The sequence below is a fragment of the Opisthocomus hoazin genome, chromosome 1 (genome assembly GCF_030867145.1).
Source record: "Opisthocomus hoazin isolate bOpiHoa1 chromosome 1, bOpiHoa1.hap1, whole genome shotgun sequence".
NCBI classification, from domain to species: Eukaryota; Metazoa; Chordata; class Aves; order Opisthocomiformes; family Opisthocomidae; genus Opisthocomus; species Opisthocomus hoazin.
The window spans coordinates 23421709-23437385 of record NC_134414.1 but is presented as its reverse complement, the minus strand read 5'-3'; the positions used below and the strand labels follow the sequence as shown (position 1 = coordinate 23437385).

At 39.1% G+C, this 15677-nt stretch overlaps 1 protein-coding gene across 1 annotated transcript in view; it reads left to right on the top strand.

The window, feature by feature from the left end:
- Positions 1-13951, top strand: part of XPO4 (exportin 4) — a 92733-nt gene extending 78782 nt beyond the window's left edge. Inside the window, exons 19-23 of the mRNA XM_075418950.1 lie at positions 121-239; positions 1188-1318; positions 2105-2222; positions 3481-3573; positions 6956-13951. Coding sequence (XP_075275065.1) covers positions 121-239; positions 1188-1318; positions 2105-2222; positions 3481-3573; positions 6956-7153 — 659 coding nt within the window. The 3' untranslated portion in view covers positions 7154-13951. The remainder of the gene's footprint in view (positions 1-120; positions 240-1187; positions 1319-2104; positions 2223-3480; positions 3574-6955) is intronic.
- Positions 13952-15677: the final 1726 nt, after the last annotated feature.

Below are 15677 nucleotides of genomic sequence, written 5' to 3'. Positions count from 1 at the left end.
TGTTTGGGGAGAGAGGAATAGTCCTATTTTTAAAAATGTCTTTATTATAAAGAAATAGGACTCTTCCTTCAATATGTTTAATCCTCCTTTTATACAAAACATTTTTTGCCTTTTCTACAGATGAAGTATTTAGAGGACATGAGCCTGGGCAAGCTACAAATAGATCTGTATCAGCAGCAGATGTTGTCTTATATGGGGTTAATCTAGTTCTGCCTCTAATGTCCCAGGATCTGCTGAAGGTAAGTATTTTTTCACGTGCAGCTGCTAGAATACAGAAGCCTTATAGTAACGAATTCTGGGAATTCCTATATGCATTCCACCTCTGTAAGTGGAGTTTTGTAGGCTTTTTAAAATGTGAATAACTGTTCCATAGTTCTAGATACTCTTTGAAAAGAAATATTGTCAGCTGAGAAAATGTGTATTTGAAGGACCTAAGCAAAACTTTTTTTTTAAAGTGAGTCTGTGCAGGACAACAGTTAGCCAAACCTGAAATACAGCTTGTGGAATCCTTTTTCTGATAGTGTCAGAAATGTGATAGGAAGCATAAACAGTGATATTAGTTTTTTAAAAAAAAAATTAAAATCTGGGAGCAAGTAGTAACTCTTCAGTTATTTTCACAATGCAGCTGGCTTTCAGCTCAGACACCAGCAGCTTGTAAGTAGAACAGTAAAATATGAAACAAGGGACCAGCCATATTTTCATTGGGTTGCACTGTGTTAATGTTTTAGTTTGAATCAGGGAATACTTCTGAAGTGTATCTCAGTTGTCCCCTCTTAATATGCTTCCTCATCTGGTTGCACTTACTGAGCATGAGAGCTGCATCCATTTTAGATGAAACTGAGTCACAGGATGTACCCTAGGAACCCTCTATTGTGCTCCAAATGCTTGTGAGGCTTTTACCCCACAGGACAAGACTTGCTCGTGTCTGAAGTAAAACTCCTTGAATTTGTATAGAGCAGATACCAGGTTCCCACTATCAACTGTTTAGCTTTAGCAATCTTTTTTTGCTGTACCACAGCAATTGCTAATAAAGTTGTAGCCATACTAATTACTCTGACGTTATCTACTAAAATCGTCTTTTCTTTTTCAGTGAAAAGCATCAGTCCTGTCCCTTTGTACAGATGGAAATTATGTCAGAATGGAGTTACATGATTGATTCTAAAATAATCATGTTTTTCTTTTGACAGTTTCCATCCCTGTGTAATCAATATTACAAATTAATCACTTTCATCTGTGAGATATTCCCTGAGAAAATTCCACAGCTTCCAGAGGACCTCTTTAAGAGCCTAATGTACTCACTGGAGTTAGGGATGTCATCGTATCCTTTATAGAGCTTGGGAGTGTTTAAAAATCTGAGTTGCTTATATAAGGACCTGATAAAAATCTGATTTTGTTTTTCTTTGCATTTTTCTCCTTTTCTATCAATATCCATATCTATAATTATATATCGGTAATCAACTCTTTCTCTCTGTTCCCTGGCAACTGAGAGTTTCACTGTAGTGTCTACTGAGATTCCAGTATTAGCTGAATTTCCTCTGACTTGTGTTGCTTGAATGCAGCCTTTAAGTGGTTTAGCATGTAAGTTTTTTCTGGCAGCTATTCCTGCCTCCTCCATTACTTCATTTCAGAGTGTGTAACTTCATAAGCCTTCAGCTGGTATCCCAAAGCCATTCCTGAATTAGTTTCTCAGCTGGTAATACAAAACATCGCTGCTGTTCTACTGGGCTGGCTCCAGAGCATTTCCTGTCAGGGTGCCAATGGGCTTTCCCTCTCCTAGTGGGAGTACCATTTTCACTAATCTGTGGCACGTGTCAGAAACAGATGAGCTTGACCATAAGGGACTCTTTCTGAAAATGTTATGTCATAGAGGGTTATGTTACCTTAGGGTGTGTAGCTAATAAAAGAAGGCAACAAAGTTGTAATTGGTTTTGGTTGTTTGGGTTGGATTTTTAAATTTTTTTTTAAATTTTCTTATGAACAGCTTTATGGTAAAAAGAAATCTGGGAACATACAAGCATTTAAAAAATTTTCTAGTGACACAGCTGGGAAGTTTTACCACAATTCAACTGAAATCTGACTTTGATTCTTTAACGCCCATTATCAGAATGAGTTCAGAGGTTTGCCAGCTCTGTCTGGAGGCTGTAACACCGTTAGCAGAACAGTGTGCAAAAGCACAGGAAACAGATTCAACCCTTCTTCTAGCAACAAGGCACTTTCTTAAGGTAAGGCATCTGTGTTTGGCGTTACTTTGGTTTTTGGCATACAGGTAGCGACCAAACACTGATATCTGACCGGGTTAATCACAATCACACATACAGTAAGAAACAGCCTGTTACCTAAAAAACTGGCAGTCTAAGAAGAAAGAGAGTGTGAAGAACTGGAGACTTTTGACTAGAATACAAAGGAGGATGGAGGTGTAGAGGGCGGAAATTACTTATTGCCAATCAGCAAAAGACCTGAGCCTCTCAGAATGCAATTTATATTTATCCATGCTCTGCACGTGAGCTCTAGAATGAACCTGATTGACCGTTTTAGCAGTTATGTTTGCTATGAAAGCTGTGAAATAAAAAGCTTCCAGAATTGTGTGAACTGGAGGCTTGGTAGACTACTAAAACAAGAGGCAGAAAAAAGAGCATAGTTGGGAACTACAAAGAAAATATTATCATTTATTCACTGTATCCAATGAATTATACATTTTCTTAATCCAGTATCACAGTCAGTACTTTCCTTTCAGGACCATCCACTTTATCTTATTGAATTTTGGAGTGACCTGGTAGCAACCAGGTTCCTGCTAATGGGGAGCAAAGTAATTGTGAAATTTGTGTGCCTGTCTTCAGATTTTGTAAAAGCTTCAATTTTGCTTGAGACATATTTTCTTACCAAACTGACATTCGAACTTTTGGGGATTGCTTATTAAAAGCATACATCAGCCAAGCTGGCAGAAGGAGAAACACCTTAAATAATTTTGTTTGTCTTTATATTTCTTCTAAGTTAACATAGCTTTCTGCCTTTTCTCTAAATTTCCACTTAAAATTACCATACCGTTCTTATTAATCTGTTCCCTGTTTGGCTTTCTGTGAGCTGTAGGAGTCTCCAAAACTTGAAGAAAAAGTTCCCTGTTTTATTCTGGAAGAGCAAAGGCTTTTTTCATTATTTCTCTGGCATATCTGCAGCTTTTGGAGAATAATGCAAGAGGTGCCATTTCTCTCTGAAGAACACATAAATCAACAACAGTTTCAGTGGTTTGAGATGTGAATTTGTGCTGTTAAACCAAGACTCAACTTCTAAAAGAGCTTGGCTTTCCAATTACTGATACCTAAATTTGAAAAAAAAGGCAACAAAATCAACAACAACCTTGGATGTTTGTAAATACACATTCGTTATTATTATCAGAAGTGAAGATGAGATTCAGCAGCAAATATTGGTAAAGTAGAAAGTTAAGTTTACACTTCCATAACTGCTTCTGTTTTGTGATTTCAGATGGTCTTTGATATGCTGGTACTTCAAAAGCACAATACAGAAATGACAACTGCTGCAGGTGAAGCGTTCTACACATTAGTGTGTTTACATCAGGTATGGCATTCAGACACTTACAGCCTGAAAACCAATCATTTGTTAAAGGAGAGTGGTTAGTTACTGTGCGTCTGGCAAATCACAGAATCATTCAGGTTGGAAGGGACCCTCGCGAGGTCTGCAGTCCAGCCTTTTGCCCAAAGTGGGGTCAACACTGAATTCAGATCAGGTTGCTCAGGACTTTCTCCAACTGTGTCTTGCAAACCTCCAAGGTAGATATTCCAAAGCCTCTCTGAGCAGCCTGTTGAATGCTTTATTATCCTTATCATTCATGTGTTTTGAGCACCTGCCAGACAGTCTTGGTGGCCCACCATTGGACTCATTCATCAATATCCTTCTTGCATCCTTCTGAAACTGGACATCTGACAAGTGCTGTGTAAAGACAAATAATAAATGTAGCCCAGTATGCTGCTAGTGGTCATTGCTGACAAGGCACTCTGCTGACTTCCTTAGCCTGCTGTCCACCAGGACCTTCAGGTCCTTAATTCAGCAGAACTGCTCCCCAGTCTGTCAGTTCCCAGTCTGTGTAGTTGCAGGGCGTTAGTCTGTTTCAGCTGTGGGAATTTGCACTTGTCCATGTTGAATTTCATGAGGTTCCTGTCAGTTTGTTCCTGCAGCCTGACTGAATGTCAGTCCTGCCCTTGAATGCGCCAGCTGCACTCCCCAGTTTGGTTTCATGCACAGACTTGAGGAGAGTGCATTTCCTCTCCTCTAGGTCATTAACTAAAACATTTCACAGGACAAGGCCCAGATGAGTGCTCTCAGTGACACTTGTAACCAGCTTCCAGGTGGAATATGAACCATTAACTACAGTCCTTTAGAGGCTGATGATACAGGTGTGTTTCACCCATGTAGTAGTACACTAATCTAGACAATAAAATCCCAGCTTGGTTACAAGGAAGCTGTGCAAGACTGCTAAAGACTTGCTGACATCAGGCATCCACTGCTCTCTACTCATCCACAAATGTAGTCATTTCATCACAGAAGACAGTCAGATTGATAAAGCATCATTTACGCTTCGTAAATCCATGCTGGCTATTCTCAGTCGCTTTCTCTTTCATGTGCATAGAGGTAGCTTCTAGGAGTACTTGCTTCATGACCTTCTTAGTCGTTCAAAGATGATGGAAAGCAGCCTTGTAATGACATGAGCCAGCTTTCTGAACCCTTGGATAGATTCTGTCAGGTCTCATGAGCTTGTATCCATCATGATTTCTCAAGAGATCCCTGGGTTGATCCTCTTTACTATTGGTAGCTCCTCTCCTCCTTGAACCCTGTCTCTAGTCATAAAGGTTTGGGAAAACCTGTCAGTGAAGACCAAGGCAAAGAAAGCATTGAGTATTTCAGACTTATCTTTTGTCTATTATGCCTGAATCACCTGCTTCATTAAGCAGCAGGACCCCCATTTTTCCTGTTCCTTCTTTTACTGTTAATGTGCTGGTAGAAGCTGCTCTTTTTGTCCTTGATACACCTTGCCAAATTCAGCTTTATCTGAACTTCACTTTTCTGTCATCGTTCTTGTCCAGACAGTGTTTCTGTTTTCTTATTTTGTAGCTGTCCCTGCTTCTGTCTCCTGCATGTGTCCTCCTTGCATTGGAGTTCAGACATGAACTCCCTGATTAGCAGGGTCAGTGTCCTGATGTGTTTCTATTGTTTTCCTTAGTATCTGGACAGGCCATTCTCATGCTTGGAAGAGGTTGTCCTTAAAGACCTGCCAGCTCTCCTGAGCTCCTTTCCTCTTCAGAGCTCTCTCCCACAGGATCCCACCCACCAGTCCTCCTGAATAAGCTGAAATCTGCTCTTGTGATGTCCACGGTCTGTACTCAGCTGCCCTCTTTCCTCGCTCTCCTAAGGATCCTGAACTCCACTATTTCATGATAACTGTAGCCAAGGCTGCAATTAATTACCCCATCCCTGACTAGCTCTTCCTAGCTGTGAGTAGAAGATATAAAGTCACCCCTTGGTTGGCCCATCTACATTTGAGCAAATGTCAGGCAGATAATCTCTCAGAATTCTGATCTGGAAACTTTCTCAAGTTGCTTGAAGATGATTTGGTCCACTACTCACCCTGTTTTCATGATTAGTAAAGAAGCTCCCACCATGATGTCATCTTTACTACCTCTCCTCTGATCATGACCCAACTCAACTAGATTGTTGCCCAGTCCATAGAAAAGCATCCTTAATTTGAGCTGCCCTTTCACGTAAATGGCAATCTGCTGTCGTCTTCTTTCCTAAAGAGCTTCTCTAAAGAGCCTCTGTCTGTCCATTGGAGCACTCCAGCTGTGCTGCCTGTCCCACCACATCTCAGTGCTTGTAGTGATGTTGCAGCTCTGCATCTGCACGTGGAGCTCTAGCTCTTCCTGTTTGTGCCCAAAGCTGAATGCATTTCTGCACCAACATTTGAGGTTGGCCACCTCTCAGCCTGTTTTGTCCTTCCTGATGAGCATTCTTAAACCTGTCACACTTCCCTGCATTCTTACTGCTCTTGGTCTCTGTCTCCTCACATATTTACAAGCTGCTATCGCCATCCCCCAGCATGCCCTTTAAAGCTCTTCCTGCCAGGTTGACAACCCTTTGGCAAAGACGTTCCTGAGCCACTTTGTCATGTGGATCCTCTGTCTTGTTAGCAGCCCTTATCCCTCAAAGAGGGACTCATGATCATGTAAGACAAAAAGACCCTGTGACACTGGCCACAGATGGCAACTTTGTGTTGTGTCTACCCCCAAGCAAACCCTTCACCAGTAGAATTGAGGGGACCGTCATTCTGGCTCCCGTGTCCTTCATCCTTGCTCCTAGAGCTCCGCAATCACTCTGGACTTGCTCCAGCTGCCCCTTGGCAGTGTCCTTTTAGTCATGTTTAACATGTTTCTTTGTCTTCTGTTTCTGTCCAAGTAAGTATGACAGTAAGTAGGGAACTGTTAGAAAGGAATCTAAGCTCTCTGTCCCAGGGAAGGGAATCGAGAAAAGGGAAAACCTGTGGGAAGAGACGGTACAGCACAATGAACACAGGGCAGGCGTGAAGAAAGAGAATTGCAGTCTGCAGGAAGAAGGCTATACTAAGTAAGAGCCAGAAGGCACTTTGGTGTGCATTAAAATTTTCTGTTTACGCTGCACTGCAGAGCACTGTACCTAGCTCTGAAGGCACCTTACTGAAAAACCTGGTCTGATTGAAGGGCTTTTTCTGGTTTAGAGGTAGGTGAAAGGCTGCAGGTCTGTAGTTGCTTCTGGTACACTTAGTCAGTAAAACTGGGTAATGGGTGGAGAGGTACTGATAGTTTTCTGTCACAGCCTTGATTCTGGATTTTGTCCTAATGAGAAAAGTTGTACATATTGCATCTTGGTTTTTTTTTTTTTTTAGTTAATAAGGTTCTTGTTTATTTAACAGGCTGAATATTCAGAACTAGTTGAAACATTGCTGTCAACTCAACAAGATCCAGTAATTTACCAGCGGTTAGCAGATGCCTTCAACAAGCTTACTGCAAGCAGCACTCCTCCTACACTGGACCGTAAGCAGAAGATGGCCTTCTTAAAGAGTTTAGAAGAATTTATGGCAAACGTTGGTGGACTTCTCTGTGTAAAATAAACAACAAAACTCTATGCCTAATTTAGACCCTTTCTGCAAAATGCACTGAGAAATGCTAAATGCTGACTAAATCTTGTACCTGTCTCTGGGTTCTTTGCAGCCATCTCAGATTCTAGAGAGCCTGGAAGTTTGAACATAACACAATGGAATAGGAGAGGTCAACTTTGAATCAGCTTCTGCTGTTATGTGTTAGCTGCAATCTGTCATACTTGTGTGTGGGAGAGAATGAACAGAAAATTAGAATTTAAATTTTTTCCATATATCACAGAATCACAGAATAGTAGGGGTTGGAAGGGACCTCTGTGGGTCATCTAGTCCAACCCTCCTGCCAAAGCAGGGTCACCTACAGCAAGCAAACAGATATGGGCCCAATGAAAAATAAATGCAGTGCCTTTCCTCCCGCACTAGTTTGAAATATGAGTGGCCAGATAAATGTGCAGATTTCTTTTCTACCCAAAATCATGTTAGAATGTGATGCAGATACATATAAAGCTCTAAACAGTTTAGCTGATTTTAAGCTTTATTTTTCCTCTCTTAAAGTTTGAGTTTGTGTTCCAATGGGGAAGAAAAACCAAATGGTATTTTAACTTGTGTTTAGTTCTGTTTTTCTACATCATGTTTTTCTACATGCATGTTTAATTCAATGTGGGTTTTTACATTATGTTCTGCTGCCTAAAGTTCAGAGAAGGAAAAAAAAAAGGTGTATATTTTTGTTCCCCTAAAATGAACTTTAGGAACTGTAGCCATTTCATTGCCTTAATTTAAAAGAAAAAAAAAGCTCATATACTTTAGATAAGGAATTTAAGGCAAGATTTGACTCTTCAGAGGTGGTTTAGGATGTTAGCATTAAGCTGCTGTGTACCTGTTGCAGCCCTTCACGTTGACGTGTCATTTTGGAATGAGTGTCTAATGCAAGGTTCATGTGTAGTTTTACTTTCAGTATCTGTTTTGATTCATACCCAAGCTGCACGCAACTGCAATGTATTTCTACACTGAACTGTTTGCTTAAGGAATAACAACTCAAAAGGTGTAAATTACTGGCAAACTTCTTAAAGTTGGGGCATTAGCGAAAACAGTTATGATACAAAAGGGGCGTCAAACCCTTTTACTCAAGGGCCATATTTGTTTGACTCGAGTTGAGAAAGGTAATTGGAATGTGTAGTGCTGTAGGGATTTCCAGTTTCACTGAATCTAGCTCTGTTGCTGCACAGCCCTTCCAGCTGCTCTGCTCTTGCTCGGTTTTTTATATCAGCACTTTAGCTACTATGACAGCAGAATATAGTGCCCTGAGTATAGTGGACCAACAAGGGAGAGCAGCACACGCATACAAAAGCAAGGCGTGCTTTGTCTCCAGTCATGAGCCAGAGAAATCTGAAGCAAACACAAATGCTGCATGTCTGGTAAAATTGTTTTTTGTGGAAATACATGGAGGCAGAAGTGGGCCCTTTTGTTTAAGACCTCTGCTAGATTATGCTGTTGAATATTTCCCATGTGTTTTTAAAATTTATATAAACTGTACAGTATACACCTTTACATGGCTATGTATAACATCATGTGTGCAACTCTGTGCCATTCTTCAGCTATTCATCTCAAAATCAGTCACAATAGCCAGAGTTTTTAAAAGGCATAAATCTGTAATACTGTGCTATAAGTAATCTAAGGCTTTTTTATTTTTTTAGTTAAATCCATACCTGTCTCAAGCATGGATCCACAAGGCCAAAAACGCCATCTCTTCATTTTTCTTTTCTCTTTTAATTTATGTGAAAACTAGGCTAGGGCAGATTTACGCATTAAAAAATGACCATAAAACTTGTTACATAATGTACCTTCCCAGCTAGTATTTTATTTCTAAAATAATTTGCATAGTATTTTAGAACAGGGGTATTGCTCTCAACTTTTTTCTTGAAACTCCAGTGCTTTTCTTTAAAAGATCTCTTGACTGTGCACTTGATAATGATCCTGGCAGATCCTTCTGTTTTGAAACTGTTCTGATGGCTGATTTTTTTTAAATTTTCCTGGGTTTTGCTGTGGTTTTGAAACTGCTTCTGGACTTTCTCCGAGTTTGTACATAGGGTAGGGCAGCAGTTCTGAAACCTCATTTTTTTCAGATGGAGGGCATTAACTCCTGGGAACATAAGTGATGGTAGGAGCTGCTAGTTCATCATGATATGCTCGGTGTCAAATACCTAGGCCAAAGTCTTCAAAGAGATCATAGCAAATGCCTTCAAATTTTCTGGATCTGACTGAATAACCGATACACTCAGTCATCATTTCTTTTATAACTAGCTCTGTTGCTATCATTTTTTTTAATCCTAAAGCTGGCTCTCTTTTTAAAAATATTTATGAACTTCGAAATGTTGAAATCTTCTTGCATATTGTGATTGATGAACAGGAGCACAAACTTAGTATTCAGGACAAAGTAATGTGCATGCCTGTTTCTTTTCTTATCAGGCCCATTGTGTTATAACAAGCAGAGACGCACAGCATCTTTTGATTATCAAGACTTGCTAAAGTATGAACGCTTACTTTCAAAGACTCGTTTTGAAGGTTGCTTAAAACCTTCCTTTGTCCTTCGTTTAAATGTAGTATTATATGTTAAAGGGAAACTGTCCTACTAAAGTGGGGCTTTTTGTAGTTTTCCTTCTTGATGTTATGCTAAACAGCATTCTTCCTTTCTTGTTTCTTGATTTTTCTTCCATTCTCATATATTCAACAGGGATCTTTCTATGCCATTTTACGTTTCGTTTAGAGCAAATGCTAAGATGTCTCTGCTTAGTGACATCCCTCAAATTGTTGCAGAAGGTTCTGAGAATAAGTTTTATTGATTCTTACTCCTGCTGGCTAGGTGGCTGCTTCTACCTAAACTATTTGGCTTCTGTATCCCTTCCAAATAAAAAAAAAAATCCTTCAGTGATCTTCTAAACATCCCGTTGCTGTAAATCTAGATGCAAAAGCTCATTCAAATCCATAGGAACAACTCATAGACCACTTTTAGTGAACACTGAGAGTTGGCTCCACATAAGTGTTCTGAAATTTTTATAGCATCACTGCATTGATTTTCCGTTCACTGTGCAAAGTGAATAATGGTTCTAAAAATGCACCTGTTTTCTGAAGAGGGAAAAAAAGGCAACTCAAACTGAATTATAAATGTTGCATGATATAATTGTAACAAATATATTTGTCTAGAATTTTTTTGCTCAAATAGATCATTGCTCCAGTGTTTTCATTCTGAGACCAGAAGTCAAGTAGCTTCTTTCCCATTTTGCCAGTTCCTTCCCCATTGTAATAGCTAGTTCTAATGATGGCATAATAATTTCCTGTTGTTCAACCTGTAATTTGTGATGCTGGCAAGCAGAACCATCTGGCTGGGTCATGAAATTCAAGACCGTCTTGAAAGCACAGATACATGTGGACAGGGAGAAGTGGACTACTACCACATGGAACTTCCACTTTCATGTGCATTTATGCCTTAATTATCTTCACTGAATTCCCTCCAGAATCTGCTACTTATTGCCCAGAGGTTTGTGTTTCACTGTTTAGTGATAAAGGGCTCACAGTTTTCCTCAGCAATGAGAAACGTGTTTTCTCAGCATGTCCAAATCCTACTAGCTGAAAGAGAGAGGTTTGAATCAGAGTCATCTGATTGATGGTGCATAGCACTTACTAAAGCCCCAGTGTTTACCTGGGTAAAGCCCTTTATATCCAAGCCATGTAGTTCTAGAAAATAAGCTTGCTCAGAGCAGTCAGTTGTCCATTTAAAATCTAATTCTTTAAAAGGTAAAATTATTAAAAAATATAAATTGCAGCATTCTCTTGTAAAACACTTCAAGTAATTTCAGTTTTGATTACATAATTACATAAGAAGGGGTGTTTTTTATGGAAGTAGCTTGATGAATATAAGCGCAGGAGTAGGAGCCAGGCTCCTCTAATTTTGTATCAAGTTTTTCTGCTGGATCCTCTGTGGGCATTGGCAAGTCACTAGAACTGTGTCATTGTTAAAATAGCAGTACTATCTACCTGCCTCACAAGGATGCTGTGAGGATTAGCTTATGCCTATAAAATGCATTGAGGATCTGAGATGCTATGTAAATATTAAATATTTTAGTTTTGTGAGGTGAAAGATGTACTGTAATGAAAGCAGAAGATTTTCATAATTATAAAGCCCAATAGAGACAGCAGTGGTGCAGTATTCCCAAAGACTGGTCTGCTGTACAGTACACTAATGTTTGCTGTTAATTGTAGTTATTTCAATTACAGCAAATTGAAACAGTGGCTGCTTCTTAGGTAAGGTGAGATTCCCCACCAGTGTGCCTCGGTTCTGGTCTAGTGAGAGGACAGTTGTTAGTCAGGCAGTGGTGCCTCTGCTTGTGACAAGTGCCACTTGTGGTGGTAGGGTTTTTTGTTTGGTTTGGTTTTCATTTTTTTTACATTTTTCTGCAAGGAACAAACATCACTCATTTCTCCCATATCTGTTCCAGTCACTCTATATAACCAAAGCCTAATGATAACAATTAAAACTTGGACCCAGCCCCACCCTTTCCCAAATTTGCTTTTAATGAGTAGATTGTGCCCTCTTTGCAGTAATGAGATGGTTAATACAGTAGATGAGATGCTAAATGGTCTCCAGCACTAATCATGAAGCACATCATGAAGCGTGATTGGCTCTAGAGCCTTAAGCTCTCAGCTGTCTTACAAAACCCTTTTTCCAATATAAGATTTCTAGAGGCCCTAGCAACTGCGAAATAAGATATCCCTGGCTTTCCCTTCTCCTCAGTGAATTAAAGTAGATTCTGCTTTTCCATTTCTTCCCTTTCCCTATCCTGCTTTTCTGTCCGTTTAAGCCATTCTTAAAAAGATTTGGAAGACCTTTCCAACCTCAAGGGAAAAATACTACCCATGTAATTTTCCAATCTGTTACAGCTCGATACTTGAAATTTATAAAATCCTTTCGAAGTGCATTCCCCAGCACATTTCAGTCTCCCCATTTAACCATTCTAGAGTTTATAATTAGGAAAAAAATATTATCCTCTTTTATTTGTTCCCTTTGTGCAAAATAAGGAACCTCCATGCAGTGAGCATGCAGTTTTAAGGCAATAAATGCTAGTACTGCTGTTGGTCAAGTGTGTAAATATTTTAAATGTATAATTCAGTACTATGTTGAGTTTATATATTAAAAATGCAGGGATTGAAGTGCTAGTTGATTTCAAGTATTGTTTTACCTGTACAGTTGAAGATACGAAGGTGCATAGAAATATTTCACAATTTGTTGCAATAAGACTTGGGAAATGGCTGTGTAATCAAGCCTTATCACAACTGAATTTTCAATTTTGAAATGAACACTTTGTGTATTTTTAGGATCTATAAGCAGGAGGAGGATAAAATTGTTTTCCACTAAAGACTTTTATTATTTTGTTTTGGCCGTGTGTGATTTGTGTGTATTTTGTTTAGTATTTTTCTAAAATCTCACCTGTGTTGAATCCCTGAAATAGCATTTGTTATACCTCCTTACAGTAGAAACAAAATAGGAATGTTATGAAATCTCAGGCTGCACGTTGTGCTCTTTGGCTACTGTGAATGCACAGTAATTCAGTTAAGGTTGATGGGGTAACTTTAATTTACATCAGCACTTAAGGCATGAGTTTGTCCATCAACAGGAAAAAAAATGTGATTAGGTGTGTGACAGGAGTGTCTCACAGTGGACTACAATTACCAGAAGTGGCTGTGAATATATAATCAAATTAATCTTTTCCTCCATCCTCCAAAAAAAGTTTAATGGTGACTTTTCAGGTCACTGTTACTGGTGGTATTTGTCTACCCAGAGTTACTTCACATATGTCAGAGAAGTTCAGCTACAGGCAGCAGTTCCTAATGTGCTGTAATACATCTGGATAAACTACAGCTATTTTCTATTGTTTCCCTCTTACTTTCATGCACTCACATATTTAAAAAAAAAGGGGGGGGGAGGTGGGGAGAACAAAAAAAAGCTTCACAAATCCTGAAAGTAAAACTACGCGACAACTATGGTGGTGACAGCTTGCTATACATCTTGGCTGTATGTATCACTAGAATTTTACTTTTTAAAGAAGTAAAATTATTGCAGTTGTATTTGTATTGACTTGCTTTAGTTCAGTGCACGTTTTGGTGAAGGACAGAAACACTTAAGGTAATTTTGAGGAAATCCCTGAAAGGAGCCGGTAAGACTTAACAGCAGCAGCATATCCAAAAGCCTTTCATGTAGAAAATGGAATTATTCTGCTTTACCTTAAATATGAGGTCTGGAATAAACTTGAATGATTTGGGGAAAAGAGCCTTTATTCACACTTGTTTGTGTAAGTGTACGCAAAACCCATCAATTTTGCCTTTATGAAACTTACATTTGCCTCAGTTGTGAGTGGTGGAGTTGGCAGTGGTTTTTTCCCTTCACTGATTTGCCGTGTATTATAAGCAGAAAGGTAGGAGAGCTCAGCCTTCTAAGTGGAATTTGCCTGGCAAGTCAACAGAGGAGGAGGTCGTACATGAACTGGAAGAGGAGAGGAGGAGAAGAAAATAAAAAGCTTGCAACCTTACGTGAAGAAAAAAATATAGATCAAGCTAATCTGTAAGAAGAAATCCGTAATACAAATGTTACTGTGTAACTTTGTAACTTGTGTCATCCTGACAAGGATGAGGAACACCCTGCCATTTCATCAACTTTTTTTGGGGGAAAAGAGAAAGCTCTATTTTGGAATTGTATGAAATGTGATACTGTTGGTGTGAATTTTGTTAATTAAATAATAAAATATTCTTTATTTTGGGAAACACTCCAGACAAATCTACATCTCTGAGGAGAGCACTGAAGTTACCCACTGTGACCGATATAGAATTCATTACTGTTTTTTTTTTTTTCTCCCATCTGTATTTCAATCTCATGGAACAACTGTTTTCACCTTAACATCTATCAGGTGTTACTGGATTTGATTTTTCTGACACGCTGTTGCCTCTACAAGTTAGAGTAAGGCAGAGCTTTGGGAGTGATGTACTTCACTGGTTCTTCCCCTCTGCGTCTGGCCTACTGTTCACGGTTGCGAAGGCGTGTGTGTTTGATTTGCTTTAACTTACTGTCTTGGATGATGCAGTTTAGGTTTGTGGCATAATCAAACCGCTTTCAGTCTCTGCATTGGGCATTTACTGAATGGAAGTCATCACTAGACTCCAACGTGAGCATTGATTTGAAAGCCTTGTTCACAACTTGGTTTAGTCAGTTGTCAGGATATTTGCTTTACTTTCAGAACTGCACTGATACTTCTAATGGTCTTTTGTTCATTCAAATGATTGTTGTAACTCAGAAAAAAACAAAGCCCAAAGCCAAAACCCCACCACCACCCTGTGGAGTCTTTAGGAAGATCACTGATAGCCTCACGCAAGAACAACACTACTTTGGGGAAGGCTTACATTCTTCTGCCACTTTAAGGAAAGACTGTTCTTCTGAAGTACTTTTTGCCTGCTTTTAGGCTGTTATGCACTTTCATGATTTCTTAACAAACTACTGTTAAAAATGTACTGTAACATGGATTTTGATAAGCGCACATGTATTTAAACAATTCACTCAGCCTCAGGAAAGCTGGAAAAATTGGATGCCTGTTCTGTATCTTAGTTAAAATGTTTGTTACCTACATCCCTTAAGATGGCCAGATAATGTCTAGATCCTGTGAGTGTAACTATTTAAGATACCAGTATAGTCTGTAAAAAGAGGACAGCGTAATTTTACTCTAGGGACTGAGAAAATGGTGTCTTTCTCTTTATTTTTCTTAGAGGTATATATAGTCTGAATTGGAGTTTCAAAAGCAAAAAACAGTGATAAACCCCATTTACTGTTCAGGGAAAAAAAAAAATTCTTATGCTAGCTTTATTTCTGTTTTCTTCCTTCTCCTTAAAAAGTGTGTGTGAAATAAGTGCAGAGTATGTGTAGGAAAAACTGTAAAATCTGCTGCTGTACATAATGTTTGCTACTTGACTGCATTTTCTGTTCCACTTTAATTTTACTGGTTTTGCTAAATATATTTTATATATTTTCCTTCCTGCTTCTTGTGATGGCAGAGTGATTACATCTTTGGGGGGATAAAGTAAAAACAACCATGAGAAGGCTCTGGCCAGAAAATTCTATCAAGTTTGCGTGTTAGCATGTGTATCAGGGCCTTTTTTGAGAGAACCACCTAAATCAGGGGCAATGTGGCATGGTAAAATCAATGGGGATATTAAAATGTACAAAGGTATAGATACTGGTAATTCTGTTCCGTTTTTTTTTTTTTTTTAATTACTCCTAAAATCCATTTAAAATGTCAATAGCAGTAGGTGGTATTAAATGAGTAGTGGTTTTTCAGTCTGAAGACTGTGGCCCTCTTTGTGGTCCTTGAATTCCTTTTTCACGGGGTCCACAAAGCCTGGCAAGATGGAAAGAAGTCACTGTGATCGTGTATCACTGTAATGCTTCTAAGAAGATTTGCATCTCCAAGAGAGAAAGAGTTGGGAGTCTGTAAACCGTGTG